At 41.9% G+C, this 25,270-nt stretch overlaps 1 protein-coding gene across 9 annotated transcripts in view; it reads right to left on the minus strand.

Annotated features, from left to right (window-relative positions):
* NCOA3 (nuclear receptor coactivator 3) overlaps nt 1-25,270 on the minus strand; it is a 68,525-nt gene that overhangs the window by 15,056 nt on the left and 28,199 nt on the right. For 7 of the 9 annotated variants that reach the window (XM_045295153.1, XM_045295151.1, XM_013008293.2 and 4 more), the window contains exons 2-11: nt 11,298-11,402; nt 10,278-10,450; nt 9,510-9,610; nt 8,519-8,693; nt 7,880-8,068; nt 7,633-7,734; nt 3,201-3,341; nt 2,775-2,922; nt 1,301-1,695; nt 255-1,123 (exon numbers count right to left, since the gene is read on the minus strand). In XM_045295153.1, the coding sequence (XP_045151088.1) occupies nt 255-1,123; nt 1,301-1,695; nt 2,775-2,922; nt 3,201-3,341; nt 7,633-7,734; nt 7,880-8,068; nt 8,519-8,693; nt 9,510-9,610; nt 10,278-10,450; nt 11,298-11,383 (2,379 nt within the window). In that variant the 5' untranslated portion in view covers nt 11,384-11,402. The remainder of the gene's footprint in view (nt 1-254; nt 1,124-1,300; nt 1,696-2,774; nt 2,923-3,200; nt 3,342-7,632; nt 7,735-7,879; nt 8,069-8,518; nt 8,694-9,509; nt 9,611-10,277; nt 10,451-11,297; nt 11,403-25,270) is intronic. The other 2 variants (XM_045295155.1, XM_045295154.1) reach the window with 1 other exon arrangement.

The raw sequence follows: 25,270 nt of genomic DNA on the forward strand, positions 1-25,270 counted from the left end.
GTCAACCAATCTGCTCAGCCCACTTGCTACTGAACAGAGCCATGTCTTAAAACATATGCACCTGCTATTTCTCACTTGCATCACACCAAAAAGTACTGGTGTCCAAAACAAATACAAAGAGAGTAGCACTCAAAACGCACATCCTTTAGATAAATCTGGGAGATCAAACGAGCGTGTGCATAGCTCCGAATCTTTCTAACCCCAGCACACACTGACAAAGGCTGACGGCTAAGGTGGGGCCAACAAAAAGTTACCTCTTCGTGCGCCTGTTCCGCCTTAATTTTAGAGTCTTTCTCTTGACTCGAGCTAGGGATGGCAGAGCTGCCACACTGGCTCGTTTTACCCTCGATGCCTTCCATTTTGGGCTGCAGCTCTTTAGAGAGGGCGTCGCTGGGGTCATCCCTGTCCAGCAGGTAGCGAAGAAGTGCGTTGCTTTCCTTCTTCTTGGGGCTCAGCTGTTCCTGCTTGATGGCCGCCTCCCCACAGGAAGGCGCACTGCTGCCGTCTCTCCCCGTGGCCTCGGCTGTGATCTTGGCCACTTCGGCAGGTGAGTTGCCATTCTGCAACAACTTGTGCAGGATCCGGTGTTTCTTCTGCAGCAGCGACCCGTGCATGTTGGACGTGGAAGACACGCCTCCAGAAGTAGAAGAAGAGACGCCAGATGGGCTGGTGACACTAAGGGATGAGTCTTTACCACTTGAATCTAGGGGAGAGTTGGTCGAGGAGGAATGGCCCCGGTCATCTGAAGAAAAGGTAAGCAACTGCAGCAGTTTCTTGTGCCCTTTGTTCTCCAGAGGGGCCCTCTGAGTCTCGGGGCCGTCCGTGCTGCTCTCTCTACTTTCTTTGTCGCTGAGGAGGTCCCTATTGGACTGGCACAGGGAACTCTCCACCGGGTTCTGGTCACAATATAAGCTGAGGGGGCTCTTGGAATCCTGGCTGTTCACTTTACTGGGCTGGGGCAGGGTCATATTGGGAGAGTTATCCAACTTGGGACCTGGTGAAGAGAGTGTAGACAGGAGCGAGGTGCCCACGCCCTCGCTGATTGCCTGCAGTGCGCTGAGGGAGCTGCTGGAAAAGCTGTGGCCCCCAGTATTTCCAGAAGATCCCAAGGGGGAGTGCACACCTGGATGTGGAGAAAAGCCAGGCAAACGAATCAGACCTCCATACGCTGCACCAAACCCTCACTTTGTTCCTAAGGTCTCTATGATGCCATGATCTCACTTGACAAGAACGACAATGATGGAGAGAGGAAAGAAGCACAAGCTACTGACAACGAAAAAGGCAATGCCAGCACAGATACCTGCGATGGGAGAGAACTGGTGTGAGGCCATCTTTGGACTCCCACGATTCCGAGGTGAAATCATGACATTCTGCTGGGTGGTGGAGCCGAGGCCAGGACTCCCGTGGGGGGGGCTGCTCATGTTGAGACCATAGTTGCTGCTCTGGTAGGAAGAAGGTGACTGCATGCCTGGCCCAGGGTTCATGGAAGCCATGTTACTAGGGCCCCCATATCTAGCTCCACTCATCTGCCCTGTGGCACTGGCATCTGCCAAGCCATAAGTCCTGCTGCCCAGCATCGGTAAGCCTTGGTTTGGGGACATGCTCATGCCGCCTACCGAACCAGGGCATCCAGCCATAGGCGGTCTAATGCTTTGTCCGTGAGGATTTGGGTTTGGTCTATACCCATTCTGTTCTCTGCAAGAAACATAGAACAGAACAGCACGTTTTTATCAATACCAGCATGTGTCACAGCTCGGAAGCAGGAAAACAAAGCATACAAGTGCACAGGAATTTCATCGCCCCCCCCCCCAACTATTTCCAATCTAGACATTAACCTACTACCAACCTCCAAACCAAAAACGCATTGCCATTGAGTCAACCCTAACTCACGGTGACCCTACAGAACAGGATAGAACTGTCCGTGGGTTTCCAAGACTTTAACTCTTTATGAGAGTACAAAGCCTGTTATCTTTCACCCAAGGGGCTGCTAATAGTTTCACACTACTGACCTTGTAGTTAGCAGCCAGATGCATAACCACTATGCCCCCGGGCTTCTGGTCACATATTTTTCACAAGCGACAGCACTGAGTGGGGCCAACAGCAGCTCTGTTATGTGGATCCCACAATGTTAGCGACCCCATATCACGAAACCAGAACTACGTACGGAGCTTCCTTGGCTGTCATGTTTATGGAAGTGGTTAGTCAGAGGCCTTTCTCCTGCAGAGCTGTCAGGTAGCTGTGAACCACCAGTCTCTCAGATGGCAGCCATGCTGAACCATCATACTACCTAAGGTCCTAACAGTGCTTAGGTAGAGATGGCATCTACCCAAGACTGGCCTCCAGAGGTGCCTTCAAATGACTCTGGAAGATGCACGGTAACTGCATGTCTTTGGTGTTGCGTGTGTATCATTAGCAACACCAAGAGGAACTACTGTTGACTATTAAAGGCAAGAATTCGATATTATATTCAGTCCTGAAAAGTGAGCGCAGACATTGTGGGAAATAAAAGGTAATAGAGGTGGTCAGTCTCTCTATGTCCTTTCACACACACACCACCACCACCACCCTTTCGAAAAAGTAGTTATTTAACGAATACTCATTTTCACAAAGTGTAACTTCAAAAACACACCATAACCCCAGAAGTCTACACCCACTTCAGCGAATCCAAGGATCCCCAAGCTGCTTCTCTTGTTCTAGCACCTCTAGCACATTCATAATAAAACGTCTCGAGCACATTGTGCTTAATGTGAGGACATCCAAGAGTCCATCGTTACCTCTGAAGAAAGTGGGTGGAGACAAAGCCATGGCGGTCATTTGTCACTGGATTCCGGAAGAGCTTGCTTTTGGTCTGTGCAGTCACTACCGTCCCATCAGCCAGAGAGAACCGATACAGCGGGGTCTCCGCGTGGCCATGGATGTACGCTGTCGGGAGAAAACCACCTCAGCACCAGCAGCAGCAATCAGCACAATAAACACTAGCAGGAGAGAAGGCGAGCTCTCAGCCTGAAGATTGTCAAAGCCTAGTGTAGCTAACGCTGGAGCAGCGTCATAATTAAAGAGAAGTCAAAACATTAACCTCAAGAATCACCTTTCTAACCCTCCTCTCCCCCACAACAACTACCACCATGTATGTAGCTGGAGTTTTAGCATCTCCGACAAATGGCACACAAAGAACAAGAGCTGATTCCAAAATGTATCACCTTCTTGATAGTGCCGCTTCTGGGACCAGGACTGCCCGTCGTTCAGGCTGAAAAACCTCTGGATACACCTCCGGATTGTATCTTCAAAGCCAGGCCTCATGGAGGCTCTAAGAGAATTCGTATCTATGTTGACAACTTTTCCTATTGACCAGAAAAGAAAAGTACATCAAGCCCTGAAGTGCTTGCAGGTTGTCCATGCTGTAGCTCAGCACTGCAGAACACAGTTTGCAAGAAGCACATTCATAGTTCTACCCAAATTTCTGGCACACCCAAGTTTTCTTTAAGATCACCATCCTGCAAGATACTCTTGCATCTAAATGTTCTGCTGAATTGAATACAAAAGTGCTACACATAAGTCCTTTTCCATCAGGACCATGGAGAGCAGAGGTTCCCACGTATTTGGGCTATTGCAGAGAGAGAGAGAGAGAGAGGGAGACTGACTGACTGTGACTGACAGACACACAGACTGGCTTGCTCCACTCCATCCTGGCAATTAAAAACTTTTGTACTACAGTCCACGATTCAGGATAGTGTTAAGCTTGTGCAGCCCCTGGGTCATTCCAGTGCCTCCCACCCCCACCAGGGGGCAATATCGTCTACTTTGGGAAACACTGGTGCAGGATCAAAGATGTCCAAATAAACTAAGGCTTCCGTTTCATTTTTTAAAAAGCAACACTTTCCAGTAAAACCATTAGTGTGACGACATTCTGTCCCTACAGCATGAAGCAACAGTAAGCAGGAATCATTCTTTCCATCGGAGATGACTGCATTTTTCTACACTGGGAGGGATATTCAAATATTCAAGTATCTGTCAACTGTTCCTCGGCACCAAATCAACTGGAGAGGGCAGCTGTACAGTCAAATGCGCTATGAAACGGAAGGTCGTTTTATGAAGATGGCCCTTTGAAAAGGGCTAGGCCTTTTCACTCTGAGCGGGACCTGGCAGCTCACAAGAATTAAGTTACAAAAAGCGGCAGAGAGAGCAAGTGTGTGATCCGTCTCCTGAGCAGAAGAGCAGATGAAAGGCCCAGGTCCACTCGATGGAAGCAGCACTGGAGAACACAGGAATCGAACTGCAAGGGCTCCGGGACCCAGACTTGCATCGGAGGGTCTCAGGAGTTGTGTTTCTCAGGAGAGCCTTACTAATCTGCAGAGTGATGCAGAGTGCATTAAGAAAATTACCGGGAATATTCTGGACATAAACTGCCTAGCCAACCTCCTAGGTGCCATGAACTCAGTGCTGATTCAGAGCAACCCTGTGTGTAACAGGACGAAATACTGCCCAGTTCAGGCCACCCTCCTGATTGTTCTTATGTGGGAGCCCATGGTGGGTGCCACTGTCCATCTATCTTGTTGAGGGCCCTTCCTCTTTGTCACTGCCCCTCTACTTTACCAAGCATGATGTCCTTTTCCAGGTACCAGTCCCTCCTGATAGCATGTCTAAAGTATGCGAGACAAAGTCTCACCATCCTTGTCCCTAAAGAGCATCCTTGGCTGTACTTCTTCCAAGACCGATTGGTTTGTTCTTTTGGCAGTCCGTGGTACCTCCGTTATTCTTCACCAGCACTATAATGTAAACGCATTGGTTCTTCTTCCTTATCCAGTGTCTAACTTTCTCACGTATATGAAGCAACTGAAAATGCCCTGGCTTGAGTCAGACACGGCTTAGTCCTCAAAGTAACCTCCTTGCTTTACAACACTTTAATGAGGTCTTGTGCAGGTTTACCCAATACAGTGTCAGCAGTAACAGGTCTACCAAATCCATTAGATCGCGAGGATCATAAGCCTAAGCAAGCAGGAAGGTAACTAAAAAGAAGTGGTCAATAAATGTATTCCAGTTGGAAAGAGCACGGTCTTGTATTTGAATTATGGTGCTGTAGAAGAACCTTGAAGAAAGTACCATAGACAGCCAAAAGAACAAAATACAGCCAGAATGGTCCTTGGAAAAAAGGTTGACAAGACTTTATCTCATGTACTTTGAACACGGTGTCAGGAGAACCCAGGCCCTGGAAAGGGCATCATGCCTGGTAAGGGAACGGGGCAGTGGAAAAGGAAGGCCTTCGACAAGATGGAGTGACAAGTCAGTGCTGCACCGATGAGTTCACACGAGAACAGCTGTGAGGGTGGCACAGGACTGGGCACTGTTTTGTTCAGTTGGACTCAGGGTTGCTATAGGTCGGAACCAACTAGATGGCAGCTGATAATAGTCTGTTTGCCCACTCGATGGATGTTCCTTAGAAAAGTGCAATGCTAAAGACCTCCCAGGACAAGTGGAGAAAACACACGGGGTTTCACAGTGAAGGCAGTGCTGAAACGCTACGGAGGGTGGAACAGACACTGCAGTGGAATGACTTAATGATAGGAGCAACCCATCTAAGAACCTGCTTACAATTTCGTTTTAATAACATCTGATTTGGTTTTCTGGGTTTGTTTATTCGTAAAGGCTAAGAAGAAGGACAAACGGGCCCCAGAAAAGAGGAAACACACTCGAGTGTGCCAGAAGGACAATCCCTACTCAATCACCTCCCCTGAGGTATGTCACACACAAAAAACAGCTGTCCGGAAAAGCATCTTGAATGAAGGAGTAGGCAAATGTATCAAAGGCAGACTATAAAAGCCCTCTCCAGAGGCTAAGACAAATGTTGAACTGAATGTAGCAAACCTCCTGCAGGGCAGCTGTGAGCAAGCAACTGAAGACAGCAATCCTCTCCCCCTATAGCACCAACGCCGTCACAAGCCACCAGAGGCTGCCAACTACAACTACGGCAAGATGGCTCTCAGAGCCAATGCCTGCTCTCAAGGGATAGTAATGAAAATGTCCTGTCACCATGTTTAATTTTCTCAAGGTGACTAAATAACAAGAAACGTTTCCAATACAGATAGTATCCAACTGTGTGAACAAATTGACAATAACAAAAAAATCCGTACTTCTCCCACAGCAGTGCAAACGAATCTCAAGCAGCCTCAAAGTGAGTAACTGAAGCTGCAATGAAAGGGTCGAGAGCCTGTGAACATGGCTGTTCTTTACAATCAATGACCCTGGTCGCTATGCTTTGTGTTTACACCTACTCCATGTTACCCAACCACTCACTGAGTGTCCACAAGGACACGGTCAGGCAAACTATTACATTCAAGCAGAGAGTACATACAGGCTGTGAGGCCAGCCTCGATTATGAGGTGCAAACTCATTTGTCAGCCATGATCCTAAGAAAAATCCCCCAACCCCTCTTTCATCTGGCCTCGGATCTCCGTCTGTGAGGTGGTGCATACATGACAAACCATTTGCATCAGCATGCAGGGTTTCAAGTGACAGTACAGATAATAGTGCCATGGCAGTGAATTTCATCAATGTGCCTTATTAATTGCCCACTGTCCAGAACCATGTGACACTAAGCTGCAAACAACAAGGTCAACGGTTCAAACCCAATCAGTCACTATGTAGAAGAAATCTGAGGCTTTCTGGTAAGGAATTTAAGTCTCAGAAACCCATCAGGCAGCTTTTCTCCGTCACAGTGAGGATTTGTTTTGCTTTGTATCTTTTTTTTTTAGCAGTTTTATTGACACTTCATCCACATATCATACAATTGAATAGTTCAATCATATCAAGAGTTATATAATCATTACCATAATCAATTTTAAAGCATTTTCTTCTCCCTTGTACTCATTGTCAGTGTAGTGTTTTTTTTAATTGTGCCAAAAATTTACCAACAAAGCATTGTCCAGCGGAACAACTTCTACATGTGTAAATCAGTGCCACTGACTATATCTTCATGCTGTACAGCCATTATTGATACTCTTTTCCAAATTACTCCACCACAGTTAACATGAACTCAATGCTCCCTAAGCAAAAACTCCTCTTCCTTCACCCATGGTAACCACTGGTCAAGTTTGGTTTCTTTCTTTTTTTAAGACATTGTTTTGGCATAATATTCACATATCATATACTTCCAGAGTTAACGTGCTTTTTTAAAAAGTCACATGTACAGCATCGCAATCAGCTCTCGTGCTTGTGTTTACCTTTATTTTCTCTCCCAGGTCATAAAATAGTAGACCCTGAAGTTCATGTTGATATCAGGAATTACTCTCAGTAATTCTCATTAAATTACCAGCACTTTCAAAAACACATTTCTGGATGGAAGTCACAGAAAAGAAGTACTAACTTTGGATCTAAAATGATATTCGAAGAGAAAGCCAGGTGCCTCGATGTTTGTTTATTGCTCATTGAGAGACTGTCACTGTGGCGTACACCCAACTCATACGCCAAGGATTTTCATGAATGTCCCCTCAGGGGTATGGGAAGAAAGCAAGGGAAAAGCATGTGCAAAGCATTCACTACACTGGACCAAGGAAAGTAAATGGCAGTGCCAGCAGTAGAAATATCCATGTTCATTTTAAAACTCTAAAAATGCACATGCACACACGAAGCTCTGACCTGAAAGGTCATGTCGAGTGATGAAGCTCTCGGGATTCGATGGGAATGCTCTTTCTCCGGTGGTGATACGGCGTGCCACACAGATCATGCAGGACTGTAAATCTACAGTAAAAAGTAGGACTGGGTAAGAAGCAGTTCCCTTCTGGATATGTCCTTCAGTAGGCTAGGAAGGACCAAGGGCAAGTTTGTCAACAGCAGGACCCACTGGTGACCACCATGCGACAATCTGTGACTGGTTTCCTCTCACCTTCGCCTTCCTCCATCATGGCACGTGGCTGGGACAGGGCGAAGCACTGCATGGTTTCATATCTCGGGCGGAGCTCAGGGCTGGTGTTTATGTCTTCCAGAATATCGTGTGGGGTTTTCATCAGCATGCGGCAATTAAATGTATGGCTTTTTTGTCTCTGTGTTTCATTGGTCCAGGTAACTCCATTCACTTTGGGAAACAAATTTTAAAAGGTTTGGGTTGTGGGTCTCTCTGTGTTTTCTTCTTTTTTTTAAAATTTGGCAAGTCAGTCTTTGGCCACCATAAAGAATCTGATATATATAGATATAGATAGATATAGATATAAACATTTATATATCTATATAGATCGTTCATGTAGCTACCATCATAATGCATCTAAACTGATATTTCAGAACAGCAATGCAAAATATTAGAATCATTTCACTTCAACAAACGTCTCAATAACTCACTGCAGAGTTTGGCTCATGAACTGTATACCAAATCTGAATGCACCAGGTCATACTTGCACAATCTCACTATCATTTGCCTTTCCAACATGAGTTTGCATGAGTGCTTTGCTTCCCCAAAAAAGAGATGCAATCAATTTTCTAAGACGTGATCAAAGAAAAAAAATGAAGCAACATATTTAGAAAGGCCTACCTGTAGATTTTGGCAAGTTTTTAAGGAAATCCTTTCTGTCTTCCTCATGTAGAACATTGCAGACACTTGTGTTGAGCAGGTCCTCTTGCTCATACTGCAGGTACTGAGTGACATTTTCTGACACAAACACAATGTCTCCGTCTCGATTCACCACAAACAAGAAGCCGTCCAGTGCCTAAAACATCATATTTTAACTTTATGATTATAAAATTATACCCTTAATTTAAATCATAATGATTAGTGCTCTTTACTATCAGCAACTATCAGCCACTTTTAGCTATAGGACATCTCTTCATGACAGTGTTTTCTAAAATAATTTTTAAAAAGACAAATAAGATTAACACAGAATCAAAAGTAATTACAATCTTCAAAGAAGCTTTTAAAAATAAGAATCATCTGACAACTTTTCATTTCTCCATTTGATGCCAAGTCAAGCTACAGGAACGCCACTACTCCTTAGTGGAGATTTACTAAGAGGATGAAAAAGGTGATAAACTAAAAAACAGTGGTAGCAAACAAGTTGGAACAAACTAGGTACAAAATAAACAAAAGTATTGATAAGCGAACTTCATAGAAACATTCTATAAGTGCAACAAGTTGATCCAATTCAACCTATTTCAAGGCAACTACTTTCAAAAGAGGTACATTTTTAGAAACTGAGTTCCTCACAAAGCCAGTGCTGTGGTGTGTCTTATGAGCAATCACAACAAAAATGCAGCAAAAGGCCGAGTGACAGATGGAATCAGGAGTTACCATTCACCTCTTCTTTATATTTTACCATATTTCCAACTATATTTTCGATAAGATATGGGGAGCCTCAAATTACATTGAAAATGTGAGGAAATTTTACTGAGTTCTGTCTCACAGAAACTTTCTACTTACGCTTTCATTTCCAAACAAATCTCATCATTTTAAAATGTATCTAAATCACTTGATAACATAACCAAAATGCAGCACAGCTTTACTGGATATCTAAAATCTTTACACTTGCCTGAAGTAAAAGTGGTCCTAAAGAGTCTTTATCAATAACCCCTTGTCCTGTGGAAGATACATCAGCTTTCTGAACATCATCATCATTGGAAATAGCTTTTCCTGAAAAGAAGGTAGTATTACAAACAGCGAGCAGATCCATTATACTGGGGGGCTTCAAGAAGTATGTGAGAAAATGGAACTAAGAAACAATCATGAGCTCTTGGAAGCCCCCCTCATAGATTAAATCCTCCTCAGGAAAGACACGCACGCACATGCATGCACACAGCTTTCCTGAAAAAACGATGCTATCGTTTTTAGCTTAAAGTTCACAGTAGCCCAGAAAGGCAATAGCGCTATTAATTTCTTTCTTACGACACAAGAGGTGCACGTGGCTTTCAACAAAGGGGCGAACAATTGATGGAGTGGGCTACAGTGGAGGCCTTTCCACGTCTCTGTTCACAGGTCCCTAAAGAGCCACGCCAGCCAACCCACTCATCCTTTCCCGCAGACACCGACCACAGTGAGCAGTCCCCACAGAATAATGTGCGGCCGGCGAGTCAGTGCCAACTTACAGTGACCCCGCAGGACAGGGTAGAGCGGCCACAGGAGTCTCCCAGATGAACTGTATACGGGAGTAGAAAGCCCCATCTTTCTCCAGCGGAGCTGCTGGTGGTTTTGAACTGCCTTGTGGACCTCCGCCAACTTTCAACCACTCCACCACCGGAGGAAAGGGACATGCAAACTCGGGGAACAAGTTCCTTCTAGAAGGAAGCTCACTTTGTATTACCTTGCTCTTTTATTTGACGTATCTGTCTTACAGTTTCCTTCAAAATGGCACATTTATCTGGTTTGACATTGAAATTATCGATGTCACTCAGGTTAGCAGATATCAGTTCAGCCAATTCTTCAATATATTTACTCTCCTGCTCCCTTCTCCACTTTTCACCACTGCAGGTAAGACTGAGAAAGAAAAAGGAGAAATGGCTATGGGCATGCCCATCACCACAAAAGCTGTAGGCAGAATTGCCTCCTATACATAACCATAAACTGTATGTGGTAACAAACTACATTCAGCCCGTACAAATCATTAATGAACACACTATCTTTGAGAAGTACAAAGCCATGGAAATCCATGTATACCTCCCTTCAATTCCATCTGTCTTTCAGCTAGGCAGTCTGGGAAAGGGTTAGCCTGGATTTCTTCAACTGGAAATTAGAGGAGTGATCAGGGTTTCCTTTGCAGAGTTAATAAAACAAGTAACAAATAATAGTGGAAAAGTGTGGTACCTACTTATTATTAATGAGGTTTTATTCATTGTAGATTTGTGCTTAATTCTTCAACTATCACTTAAAAATTCAAATGTCACTGACCTTGGCATTAATAATACTAAGAGAGCTACAGAGGAATATTGTCTCATGGTGTGTGTTTGTATTTTTAACCTCTAATTTCATTAGGGAAAAGAATGCTGATATATTTTAAATGTCAGCCTATCCATGTCATTAGTGGATAGCAAAGACCCTTACATATATTGAACCCTGGTCATTCACTCCTGATCCCAAACTCTTGCCGCCCCCATTAACAGACATTTCTTACATTACCGAAGACTTGTCTAATGTTCTCACGTCTGTCAGAATCTGCGGTAAAGCTTCTATTACATTATATGGGGTCTAACTCATACTGTTCCACTGTACGAATCACATTGAGCAAAATCTAAACATCTAACCATAAAATGTCAGTAACAGGAATTTAGAATTTTACCTTTAAACACAAGGTGGGGTCTGAGGCATTGGGAAATAAAGCACCTACCCTTGTCCTGGGTTATCACATGGCAGTTTGCGTTTCCGGGAATCCGTGGCCAGAGGGTCCAAGGAGCTTTCTCCTAACCCACTCATCTTGACTGTACATCAGCAACTAAGAAAGGAAAATGGATAAAACATCAGTGGCTGTAGAAAGGTGCCATGTGATTGAATGACTGCTTCTTGTAATGCAGAGCTACTAACTGTTAAACGGTTAGTTAGGGAAGGCTCAATTGTCTGGAGCATACATAAGCACTCTGAGGAGACACTCAGAATTCAAACTCCAGTTCAACTATTCGGTCAAAGATAAGAATGTCTCCCAAAGAAGCCTAACGTTTACTTCTATCCAGGTAAGCCCAAGTTAAAGCTGACCTGGTAACTTGGAAAGCTGTTTGGAGGTGGTACGAGTTTAAAATCATTCAGGGTATTTGCAAAGCAGTATATTTTTTCCCCTAGGGACTACTTCTTCAGTATTTGTCAGCCAATATTTTTTTCTGCTGCTGCTTCAAAATAAACTCAGGCATGTCAAATACCCTATGAAGCTCCCCAATACACTGCTTACAAACTATGTGCAGACAAATAAGTTTCCCAGAAGTAAACACTTGCAAAATCCATAGCGTGACAATCATTTTATGAATTACTAATAAATGTAATTTGCTTTGGTTAAAGTTTCACTGATAAAGAAGATAAATATGCTACTGTTGTTGTTAAAAACAAGTATTCATACTCAAAAACCATACCAAACTCGATGTCATTGTGTTGATGCTGACTCATAGCAACCCTATAGGATAGAAGTGCCTGCCCCCCTCCATTGAATTTCCCAGGCTGAAACTGTTTACACAGGAGTGGAAAGCCCCACCTTTCTCTCTTGGAGCAGCTCGTGGCTTCAAACTGCTGACTTTGTGGATCACAGCTCAACATGTAACCACTGTGCCGCCAGGCTCCATTTAATACGCAGGTCATAATTTCAAGAATTTACCACACTTTCATTTTTAAAAATCATTTTATTGGGGGCTCGTACAACTCTTATCACAATCCATCCATCCATCGTGTCAAGCACATTTGTACATTTGCTGCCATCATCATTCTCAAAACATTTACTTTCTACTTGAGCCCTTGATATCAGCTCCTTATTTTTCACACTTTCGTTTAACTAATAATTTAACATACCAAAACTTTCGCTTACAGGAAGAAAATTCGTTGTTCTAAAGAATTCTGGGCCAACTCATGAAGGTTAGGCCTTCTATTTTTCTCTCCCGTTACAATGTTATTACAACTGTTGATTCAGACTCACAAGAACCCTGACCCTATAAGGACAAAGTAAAATCATCCCTTCGTGTTTGTGAGGCTGTAAATCAGGGGTCCTCAAACTTTTTAAACGGGGCCAGTTCACTGTCCCTCAGACCTGTTGGAGGGCCGGACTATAGTTTAAAAAAAACACTATGAAGAAATTCCTATGCACACTGCACATATCTTATTTTGAAGTAAGATACAAAACGGGGCAAAAACACCCAGCGGGCTGGATAAATGTCCTCGGCGGGCCACATGTGGCCCACGGGCCGTAGTTTGAGGACCCCTGCTGTAAATCTTTATAGGAGTAGAAAGCCTCATCTTTCTCCTAAGAGGCAGGCTGTAATTTCAAACTGCTGACTTTCAGTTAGCAGCCCAACTCTTACCCCCACTATACCACCTGGGCTTCTTTCAACTCTATTGGAAAGACATAGACTTACAAAACGATAAACCCCCACTAGGTGGCACAATTCTACTGAGGAGACAAAATTACCAAAAAATCACAAGATGCTACATCAAACTTAAAATTATATAGCAAAACATGTTTGAGTATATATCTCAAAATCACACCATCATTATGAAGAGGCTCTAGATTATGACATGATCTTTATGATGACCATGAAATACCAACAAAATTTGATTTTTACCTATAATTTCAATAATCTAAAAAAAAGTTGAGCTGTTTATGATAGACAGAGTTGGTGTCTTTATATCATGGCATGCTTAAAATGAAAAAGATAACTGTAAAAAACTTAGATTAATAGTGACTCAATATCAAAGAGAAAAAGTCTGTAAAGATTCCAGATTAAAGGAAACTGAAGGAAAAAAATTAAATGTAATAGTTATTCTGGACAAGGGTCTGTTTTGGGTAGGAGAAAAAGTGCTCCTATTAAAAATATTTTTGTATCAACTAACAAAAGTTGAATAGAAGTATTTTACCAAGAGTAAATTTCCTGATTTTGATGTCTGTGCTGTGGTTAGAACCATCCCTGTTCTTGGAGGGCTAAAGAAGTATGAAGTATGTGAGTGTCTGCCAATGGAGCAGGGAAGTTTTCTTTAAGTATTAAGTTCATGCTGATCTGTACTTAAGAGAAATGTGGGACTTTCTCCTGACTGCACAGAAAAGCAAGCGACAATGTGCACCGATGGCTGTGCAGCCTCCAGGAGCCTCCACCTTTGGACTTCCAGCATGACTCTTCTACACAAGCCAAGAAACTCTTGGTTTTCATAACGCAAGTAGAATCCTGAGGTGATTATCCAAATTGCTAATACAAAATCATGGCTGAAATTCAAAACCGTGGTGATGGTGTTCATCCAAACATGAGGGTATAATCATTTCAAATGGAAACGGTTTATCATCTTCTGTTTTGTTGTTTGCTTGAAGGAATAGATTTGACAGATTTTTCTTTTCCTAGTATTTTGGGTTTGTTTGTTTTTCTTTGCCTAGTTGTTACTGCAGACAACCACTGAAACATTTAACTGCATCACACCTAAAAGATCACATAATGTTCATAGAATGAATGAGGGATTACTACTGTACAACAGCAATCAAAGTGGTATAGCAAAATATATCTCAAGTCTTAGTAAGATAAAGAAAATTGTTCAATCATGAAAAATAAAATGAGCATGTCTGCCAAAAAAATAATACTTTCAGCATATGCAAAAATAACAATTCCTGGGCACAGATAACTCTGAAAAACCCTTTTATATGCATTTCCCATTTGCTGTCCTTAATCTTTTATTTTAAACAAATATGAAAAATGTTGTAAATTACAAACAGCATTTGTTTTATTTGCAAGACATGCCGTCTGTTTCTCACTGGCAGATACACAGCCAAACTCAGTATCTATAAGGATAGTTTATCCACTTGGGTAAACTACTCCTCTTAGGGTACAAAAGAAGGATAAATTTCTAGCATATCCACATTCAAAGTAGACCACTTTCAGCCCCTCACCAAGAATGCGGATAGGAGGGGCTGCAGCAAATGTCAGGTCCAGGAACAGAGCAATTCTCAGACACAGGAACTGTAGCCCTTACATGTTTCCATCTTTCATCGCAACCTATCTGGCTTAAAGGGTATATGGACAGGATAAAGGGGAAAATAATAATTAATAAAGCAAAGACTCACAGTACTTTCAACGAAAGAATGCCCTATTAACACTGGGCTCCTAAATTCTGACTCCTTACAATTAAAGATGATCATCTATACAACTGAGAAGAAAGCAATTGTGGCTACTATATACAGGGATTCTCTGCTCTTGAAATCATGGCATAAATCCAATACAGATGCATACATACATTCTGCAGTTACTACTAAAATGATACACACACACATTGCTAAAACAGAAGTACTACACTGCATTTTCCCACAGTCCAATCACAGAAGCCTCCCAACCCCCTACCACCACAGTCTAGAAAAGATGAGACCTTTTCCCAGCGTCAGTGACTAATCTCACACTGTGAGTTCTGACATCCAGATCAGTGAGGCCTTCTTAGTCGTTTCCCTTACCTGTAATGTTTCTATTGGAAAGGGCTGAATGTTGTATTACATAAATGTATCAATTATGACAATACACACTTTAAGCTAAGATTACATTTAAACAAGATAGTCTATGTAATCCCTTCAAGTATACAACAGAGGCAATTAAGAATACCTTTCAGTGCTATCAAAACCCAATATTTCTATGTTACTTGGGAAAAGTTAAGAAGCAGGTTCATGTTAAGGCATAAATTCAACAAGAATCTTATTAACAGTTGGACAGAACTCCAATACATACTTCCAGTTTGCTATACATAATAACCATATATTATATATATTTAAACTTAGACATCCAAAGAATATTATAGATGGATGGAGAGTGAACATTTCTGAACTCCGAATGAGACTAAAAAGTAGAAAGAATTGTATTTGTCATCTCAAAACCCAGGAACATTTTGGAATATGGCATAGCTGTATTAACCAGCGTTCCTTTTGGTTACTTAAGTTCAAGACAGGAAGAAAATGCTTGACTGTCTATAGCAAATGTCAGGTGACAAGAATACAGGAAGTACTCCTTGTCCAAAAGGAAACGATACCAATCAACAATGTCACTGTCCACAGGGCAAGCAAGAGTTGGGGGGGAGGGGGGGGCTGAGAAAAGTCAGTCTGGGCCAAACTGGAAAGGAGATGGGCAAATCAGTAAATCTATACTGGCAAAGAGACTGATTGGAATATTTCACCCTTCCAATTGGAAGGGAGAGGGAGCAGGGTGGCTATTGTGACAATACAGAGCTAAGAATATTTCACATATATAGTACAACTTCTCCCAAAGACCTTCCAATATAGGTATGACAATTCTCAGTTCAAAAATATAGAAATGAGAAATTCACAAAGCTTAATGACTTTCCACTAGGTCAGACAAAGTACCTAAATGGCAAAGCTGGGTCTACAGTAATTTTCTGACCTTAAAGTCAACAAAATACTGATCAAATATTATTTGGATGTTCTCTCCCCACCCCCCAAAAAATTTTATCATGTTGAATCACAGAATTTCCAACAAATTAACCCAAAATTTTCTTACCGTATCAGATCATACATAAGGGCAGGGAGAGGTTGGGACAGGGTTTGGGGTCACTCAGGAAGAGGAAAGGCAAAGAAATGTTCAACTGAGCAAGTAGTAAGGTGCCTAATCCCCATAAGCCCCTAGAAAGTAGCCATTACTCTACAGATCACCAGACATGGGGTCCTTGTGGTGGTCTAATATTACTTACCCCGCTTATTTCCACTGGACATGAACAGTCAGGAGCTCACATGGCAAAAGAGAATCTGGGATCAGAAAACCATGCGTATGCCCTAAAATTGTCTGTCAAGTACTGTTAGGCTTGGGTTTCCTAGGATTTAAATGTAAGAGCCAAGAACTCTGACTGCCCCACCAATATTTCAGTTATTCCATCAGCCTTATTTGACTGACTTTTACAAGGTATGATTAAATATGCTAATTAAGGGGTGTTTCTGAGTATCTCTGGAGAATCACAGTAACTGGAGGAAATTTTTCACACAACAGCTGTAGACTTGAACTGATTTACAGAAAGCTGCTTGAAGCATTGTGTAAAAGCAGAGACTACTCAAGTCCATTAAGAAAAAAAAATTCCTCCTGGGGAGAGTTTATGAAACATTTATACATAAAGGCACGTACTATAGCTCAATACAAAAATCAAGTTCCAAAACGGGCACTCCCACGCATACAATTTAGTAGGCAGTCACCACCGGTTAGTCTATGCGCTTACAAGATTGTAATTTCCAAAATATCAAGTTGAGTTTGAGGATTTGCTTTTTTTGTTTTTCCATTTGGTTTCCACACTTTTACTAATAAGTGCAACCCCAAGAGATCTACCACCACAGAGGAAACACTGAACAGAAATTAACTGGGCAGCAGCAGGGGACGATGTGAACAGGGGTATCAACAAGTCCATGACCCACTAAGGAAGTGCCTCATGAACTGGACGACGACTCTTCTAGTAAATGCCACTCACCTTTGTGCTTCAATTAACTTTGGGACCAAGACTCCCTGGTGGTGCAATGGTTAAAGTGCTCAGCTGCAAACCAAAAGGTGGGCAGTTTAAGCCTACCAGCCACTCTTTGGGAGAAAGATTAACTGTCTGTTTGGAAAGCTATGGGGGTAGTTTTACTTCATTCCAAAATTATAAAGAGCAAAGGTTGACTTTGAGGACCAAGGGGCACCTGCCCAAGTCATGGTATTTTCAGTTGCATCATAGGCATGGCAAAGTTAGACAATGAATAAGACCGAAGAACTGATACATTTCAATTATGGTGTTAGCGGGATATATTAATAAGCAAACAGCTAGAATGTGCTTTAGATACAAGGCATCATCTCAAATATTCAGGACATGTTTTCAGGAGAAGTCCAGTCCCTGGAAAAGAATACCACACTCGGTAAAGAGGAATATGGGGGGCAGGGGGGACACTTACTGCCATTGAGTCAATTCACTGTGGCTTCAGAACAGAACTTCCCCTGGGGGTTTCCAAGACTGACTCTTTCTGGAAATAGAAAGCCTTGTCTTTCTCCCTGGTGAGGGATTCAAACTGCTTGCGGATAACAACCAATGTGAAACCAAAGATCCTGAATTAAAATGGATTGTTACAGTGGCTACAACAACAGACTCAAACATAGCAATTATAAGGAATTGTCATACCTATATTGAAAGGTCTTTGGAAGAAGTTGTACTGTATATGTGAAATATTCTTAGCTCTCTATTGTCACAACAGCCACCCTGCTCCCTCTCCCTTCCAATTGGAAGGGTAAAATATTCCAATCAGTCAGAATGAACTCTCTGGCAGTGGATCTGGGCTTTTGGGGTGAACAGGGGGTAAGACTGACAATGAATAATACCACAAATGACTCAGTAACTCGGGTTTGCAGAAGAAGAAAACATATACACAATTATAACAATTTCATTTGGTAAGCATTAAAAAGGAAGGCACTGTATAAAGTGTCATGTGAACCCAGTGGATCACACACACACACACACACACACACACCACTCAACCACCACCACCCCCAGACTAGAGTTTTCTTTTAAAAAAGAAAAAAGGCACACTGTGTCTACAATAAACTATCCTGGTGAAATTGTGTATCAAAGTAGCCATGATTCCAGATCCTACTAATTTCATTTCTCTATCTTTAATTTATAATGCCACAAAGTTTGAAAAAGGTTAGAAGAGCAAAATTTTCTATTCTTAGCTTATTAGTTGAACCAAAAGGCGTCTAGATTATACATGAATATTGCGAGTCAATCCACATGGTTGAGGACTTTCCTCTTTTTCACTGCCCCTCCATGTTAGCAAACATGATGTCCTTCTCCATGGACAGGGCTCTCCTTACAATATGTCCAAAATACGTAAGACAAAGTCTTGCCATCCTTGCCTCTAAGGAGCCGTTTGGCATTACTTCTTCCCATACAAATTGGACTGTCCTCTTAGCAGTCAATATGATTCTCCAGCACAATTCAAATGGATCTATCTTTCAATGGTTGTCCTTATTCAATGTCCAACAGAATACCATGACTTAGGACAGGAGTACCTTAGTCCTACACGTAACATCCTTGCTCTTCAATATTCCAAAGAGGTCTTGTGCAGCAGACACACCTAATGCAATAAATACATCTCTTGATCTCAATCTACTGCTTTTTTTAAAATCATTTTTATTAGGGGCTCTACAACTCTTCTCACAATCCATACATACAACAATTGTGTAAAGCACATTTGTATATTCATTGCCCTCATCATTCTCAAAACATTTGCTTTCTACTTGAGCCCTTGGTATCAGCTCCTCGTTTTTCCCCCTCCCTCCCCACTCTCCCCTCCCTCAGGAACCCTTGATAATTTATAAATTATTTTGTCATGTCTTACACTATCCGACGTCTCCTTTCACCCACTTTTCTGTTGTCCATCGCCCAGGGAGTAGGTCATATGTAGATCTTTGTAATCCGTTTCCCCTTTCCACCCCACTCTCCCTCCACCCTCCCGGTATCGCCACTCTCACCACTAGTCCTGAAGGGATCATCCATCCTGGATTCCCTGTGTTTCCAATTCCTATCTGTACCAGTGTACATCTGCTTTGTCTTCAGCGATTGTGTCGGGAAGGTGAGCACCATGAAATGCCAGTTTAGTAGAACAAAGTATTCTTTTCTTTCTTACCTTTTGCTCATCAAGCTTTCTGTCATTAAGTGTTAATTGCAGCAAATCGGTTCTTGAGATGTTCTCGAAATTCAGGTGGGATAGACTCAAGATCGCATTTTGATTCCTATGGACTCGTTTTTAATTTTCCTCACCTTTATTCTGAACTCACATTTATGAGCAATTGATTCTCTGTTCTACCGTTGGCCTCTGCTCTGGTTTTAGCTGCTGATATTGAGCTTCTTCCAGCATGTCTTCCCTTAGATGTATGTAGTCAATTTGATTTCTGTGCATTCCATGAGGATGTCCGTGTATACAGTCACCTTTTGTGTTGTTGGAAAAATGTACTTGCTATGAAGAAGTTATTGGTTTTACAAAATTCTATCATCCGATCTCCAACTTCATTTCAATCACCAAGTCTGTATTTTCCAACTACTGTTCCTTCCGCTTTGAATCCAACTTTTTCATTCCAATCACCAATAACTATTAATGCATCTTGACTGCACGTTTGATTTATTTCTGACTGAAATGGTAGAATTCTTCAATTTCTTCATCACTAGCTTTTGTGGTTGGTACATAAAATTGACTACTAATTGTACTGATTGGATTTCCTTGAAGGCAGATAGATATGACCTGAACCCAGATAGCATCGGATTTCCTGGTGGATTTATAGCAAGATCCTTTCTGACAGTGAATGCCTCGGCACCCTTCTTGATTGTGTTATACTTGGCACAGTAAATCATATGATTTTCTGATTCAAATGGCCAATACCAATCCATTGCTGCTTACTAATGCCTAGGTGTGTTAGTCTTGGTTGGTTAGAGAAACAAATTCATACACACAGAGAGTTTTACATCAAAGAGTAATTGTACATTAAGAAAACATCCCAGCCCTGTCCGGATCAAGTCCATAAGTCCAATATTAGCCCCTGTGTCCAATACCAATCTAAAAATTCCTCTTCAGATTTACGCAGCACATGCAATGATGCCAAATGCAAGAAGATCACAGGCCATTGGGTGGGGAAATCTTGTGGATCCAGTGGCAATGGAAGCATCTCGGGGCTGGCAGGGGTCTCCACATGGCTCCTTCAGCTCCAGGGCTCTAGTGTAGCTAGCTCCATGTGTCTTCTCAATAGGAATGTCTCACAGCAAGTGAGCATGTGTCCCACCTCCAGCAAGCTATTTATCTCTTTAAGGCCTCCAAATGAGGTCAAGCTGCAATCTGATTGACAGGCTAACCTCCACCCCTTCATTACTAAGTCTTAAACTGATGGCAGATTATGTAACTAACATACTACCATATCAACTTTCATGCGCTTCCTTTCATTTTTTTACCACTTCCAATATTCCCAATGCATACTTTGCACATTCCAAGTTCTAATCATTAGAAGATTTTTGCAGCTGTTTCTCTTTACCTTGAGTGCCGTCAGCAAATGACAATCCCAAAGGCTCCATTCCCACTGGTTTTACCGGACTCTTGTTACCATGGTGGACTCCTCTCTAGATAGCATCTCATCACCTCTTCAGTTACACTTCGAGTGCCCTTGGACCTGAGGAGTCCATCTGCTGGAAGTGTCTCTGACAATGTTCTGTTTCCTTTGTAAAGTTTTCAGTGGCTTCTTCCTCTGAAGTGGCAAGCCCAGTCCTTCTTTGTTGTCTGTTCTTAAGTCTGGAAGCTCTGTTGAAACCTGATCACTTTGGTGACCCTGCTGGCATTTGAAGTACCAGTGACAATAGCCCCCATCATCACAGCAAGAGGCAAGTATGACAGACAATTGATCTTCTCCCCTCTCCCCCACAACCAAAAAAAAAAAAAATCCCTCCAGATTCCTTATCCCTCAAACCTAGTAAAGTAGAAGGGTGGCAAAAAAAGGGAGGCCCTCAATGAGATGGACTGACACAATGGCTGCATCCATGGGCTCCAGCACAGGAACCGTTGTGAGGATGGCATAGGACCGTGCAATTGTTTCACTTATTGTGTATAGGGTCCTTGTGGGTTGAAGCTGACTAAATGACATCAAACAACAAGTATATCCACAAGGCTTCATTCTCTCTTCTCTCTTTGTAATTTACTTTTTTATTCTAAAGTAATAGGCTGACCCCCAAATGCCTTCAAGTTGATGCTGCAGTTTAAACCCGCTGAAGCTGAATTCAAACACAAGCTCCCCAGAGGCTCTAGTACCAGAGCCGGACATACCAATTAGCGAAGGCAGGTGTGTTAGTTGCAGCTGGGAGAGCGTTGCCAAGAGACTTCTGAATCTGAACCTGAGCAACAGAGTTGAAGTTCACAGATATATACTGTGCAGAGAGAATTAAGCAAACCAATTCCATCTAAATCAAATGACCCTGTGACACCATACTAACTAGCTGGGTAATTCTTTAGATGTTCTAAAGGTTACAGTGACTCCTACAACTTGATATACTACATCTACCTCACGCAGACGAACCACACTAAGAATGAGCCAGACTTCAGCTTCATTCTAACAGCACATCATCAGTTCTCATCCTTTCTCATGACCAGCACCATCAGCAGCAGCACCAAAATGACTTATGCTAAAGAGTTTTTTAACAATGAAATGTCACTCAAAAAATGTTGCTGTTTTTAACCTTAAATTTATTTTATCGCTCCCCTACATCCCTTTTGGTTCCCAAGTCCATTTCACTTTTACTTTTCCACTTTTTTTTAATAGCCATTCAAGTCACTATTTAGGTTTGAGGAATAAGGAATCTGGAGGGATTTTTTTATTTTTAAGAAAAACATTGTGTGTGTATATAGATACATAATTACACAGCCATGTCAAAAATTAAATCAACAACATCCTGTTAAATCCTTTTTTTTTTTTTTTTTTTTTTTGCACTCTCTCCTGCCCCTGTTGTCCCTGACCGCCTCAAAGTTACCATGTTTCTTCCTAGTTTTTCCTTTTAACAATGATGATACTAAATAATTATCTTGGTAAGATTGACTGAGTTTCCCAAGCATAATGTGCTCCAGTGTTGTCCATGCCTTGTGGTGCTTGAGAGCGTTGTCACTGTTCTATCAGTGCATAAAGCATGGCTGTCCCACGGTTTGCTTATCTACTCCTCTAGAGCAGGGGCTTGGGATTGTTTCCATGATTTTACTATTAAGGAAATAGTTGCAAAAAACATAGATGTACACGTCTATTCATGTTGTATTTTTTATTTCTTTCGGGTATATACCCAGATTGCTGGATCATAAGGTACTTAGATTTGCATTTGCTTATGGAAATGCAAAACCATTTTCCATAGTGATTGTACAATTCTACAGTCCCATCAGCAATGTAAAAGCGTTCCTATCTCTCCACATCCTCTCCAGCATCTATTACTATTTTATTTAATGTGTGCAGTGATATCTCATTGCTTTTAATTTGGATTTCTCTTATGGCTCATGACCTAACACATTTCTTCCTATGGCTGTTGGCCGCATAGATGCTGTCTTTAGTAAATGCCCTATTCATGGTTTGTGTCCACTTTTGATCAGACTATTTGTATTTTCTTGTGACAATGTTATTAATTTTCTATAAATTTAGGGATTAGCCATTTATCTACTGCATTACTACTACATATTTTCTTCACAATCTGTGAGTTCTCTGTTTACTTTTGATGAAATCTTTTGATGCGCACAAACATTTTATTTTTGGGAGGCCCCATTTCTTTATTTCATCTATAGTGTGGCTCGGTTACATTATGTTCGGTATTTTGTGTATGCCTTGTATTAGTGTCCTACAGTTTGGACTTACCTTTTCATCGATGGCTTTAATGACTGTGTGATTTATATTTAGGTCTTTGACCCATCTTGAATTTGTTTATGTGAATGGTGTGAGGTGTGGGTCTTGTTTCATTCTTCTGAAGGTGAAGATCAAGTTTTTCCAGCACTATTGGTTGAAAAAGCTGTCTCTTGCCCACCTAATAGGATTTGGTTCTTTATCAAAAAATAAGTGTGTACAGGTACTTGATTGTATTGCATTATTGTATTTCTGGGTTCTCAATTCTAATCCATTGATCTTCACATCTATTTTTCTACCAGCTGTTTTTATTATAATGGCTACATAGATAGTAGTTAAGGTCTGGGAGTGAAAGGCCTACTTTTTTTAAATAGTGTCTTATTTATTCTTGATCTCTTTCCTTTCCAAAGTTGGTCATTAATTTTTCCATTTCTTTGAAAAACTGTGGTGGGATTTAGATCAGAATCCCTCTTTTGATCTAAAAAATCCTACTCATCCCTCAAGATTCAGCTCAACAAAGTTCGCTGGTGAAATCATCCATCCCCTAGTCTCCCTGGGCCCCGAGTTCAGACCATTTTTGTGACCTTTTACACTCTATCCAATTTTCTGCTTACCTTTCAGGCTCCCCGGGGGTTCTACACTGTAAGCTCTAAGCCACTAGAGAAAATGTGTATGTGGCTATTTTGATTTTTAAAACTCTTTCCATGTTACTACTGTGTCATTTCTCTTGCTCAACTACTGTCTTTTGCCCTCACATTAGACATTTTTAAAAACTTCCTTCAAGTCAATTCTGACTCTTGGTGACCCTACAGGACACACTAGTACTGGTCCTGAGTGTTTCCAAGGCTATAAATCTTGGGAGCAGACAGTCTCATCTTGCAGAGCAACTGGTGGAGTTGAACTGCTAAACCTTGCAGTAGGCAAAGAATAATGAACTGCGCCACCAGGGCCCTTCTCTGTACCCTTCTAAAAGGCAGGAGAGGGTGACAGTCACTTTCCGAGGGATGGTTAAGGATTTTATAGAACTTTTTTCTTTCTGACTTTTCATTTTTCACTTTGATAGTCCCCATTCCCTAAAATATTGGGCCTTCAAGCTGTCTATCAAAATAAAACTCCAGGGTTTCTGGTGCTTTTGCTGTTGATTATACGATGATGGAGTAAAAAGACAAAGGGACTTGGTTGTTTTTCAACCAGAGTATAGAATATCAATTTCATCATTTTGCTATGAGAGTTATCATCTGTAAAAACCAGAATTGTCATACCTGGTGAGTTCAGATTTACCATAAGAAAGAAAAACACATTGGATGAAATAGCGATCTGGCTGTGATCTGTCACCCATTGATCGCCAAGGTTTATTCAGCTGAGCTGGCTGGTTAGATGGGTGTCCCCTTCCTCCCTCACCACTCCATGCGTGTCCCTCCCGAAGAGGACAACCTTCCCTGATAGAAGGAAGACTGTCCTTCAGTCAAGGGTATATGAGTAGCTGTGCTCCTCTGCTAGAACCTCCAAACAAGTGTCAAGGAAGAAAAGCAGTATCCAGGGCAAGCACCTGGCATGGGGAAGATGGCAACCCCTCCATGGTACACTACCAAGTACAGTGACGGATGCTCAGCAACACAATTTCACCGTCTTCCATGTGGCAACCCATGAGAAAGATCCAAAACAACAGCTCAACCAGCACTACTGACACGATCCTCGACTTCGAGATTAGAAAGTAAATAAATCAATGCATGCAGTGCTGCCGAGTAGATTCTGACTTATGGGACCCAGATAGGGCAAGGTGGAACCACTCCGAAGGCTCCCAAGGTGGAGATCTCTAAAGAAGCAAACCAATGGCTGAGAGCATCAGCCTCGGGGCCTAGGGGTTTCCAACTTAAACTTTAAGGTGGCTGCCTAGAATTCAAAACCATTCCCATGGAAATTGAAGTGGTTCCTGGTAGCTAGAATGTAGCTTTAAAAAAAAAAAACAGTACAACAAAAACATTTTCCTACATATTTATGTTAAGATAAACAGATTTAATTAAAGAGTAAACAAGCACCTTTTAGAAAGGGGGTGAATAGGACATGCAAACTTAAAATGGACACTTGGTGCATTATATGGCCCTGGCTCCTTTTAAACGCTCGCTCTCAGCTCGCTGGTGCACACACACTCTCCTAGATTTATGGTTCTCTTTCTTTGACAGAGGTAAATATCTTTGTATCAAAATGCCTATTTATATCCAAGGCTGCCCCCTTGGTGTATAATGAATATGTGACACATATAGTATGGAACTAG

This window comes from Echinops telfairi, unplaced genomic scaffold (genome assembly GCF_000313985.2).
Source record: "Echinops telfairi isolate 266 unplaced genomic scaffold, ASM31398v2 ScPeMD7_5592;HRSCAF=6446, whole genome shotgun sequence".
In the NCBI taxonomy this organism is placed as follows: domain Eukaryota; kingdom Metazoa; phylum Chordata; class Mammalia; order Afrosoricida; family Tenrecidae; genus Echinops; species Echinops telfairi.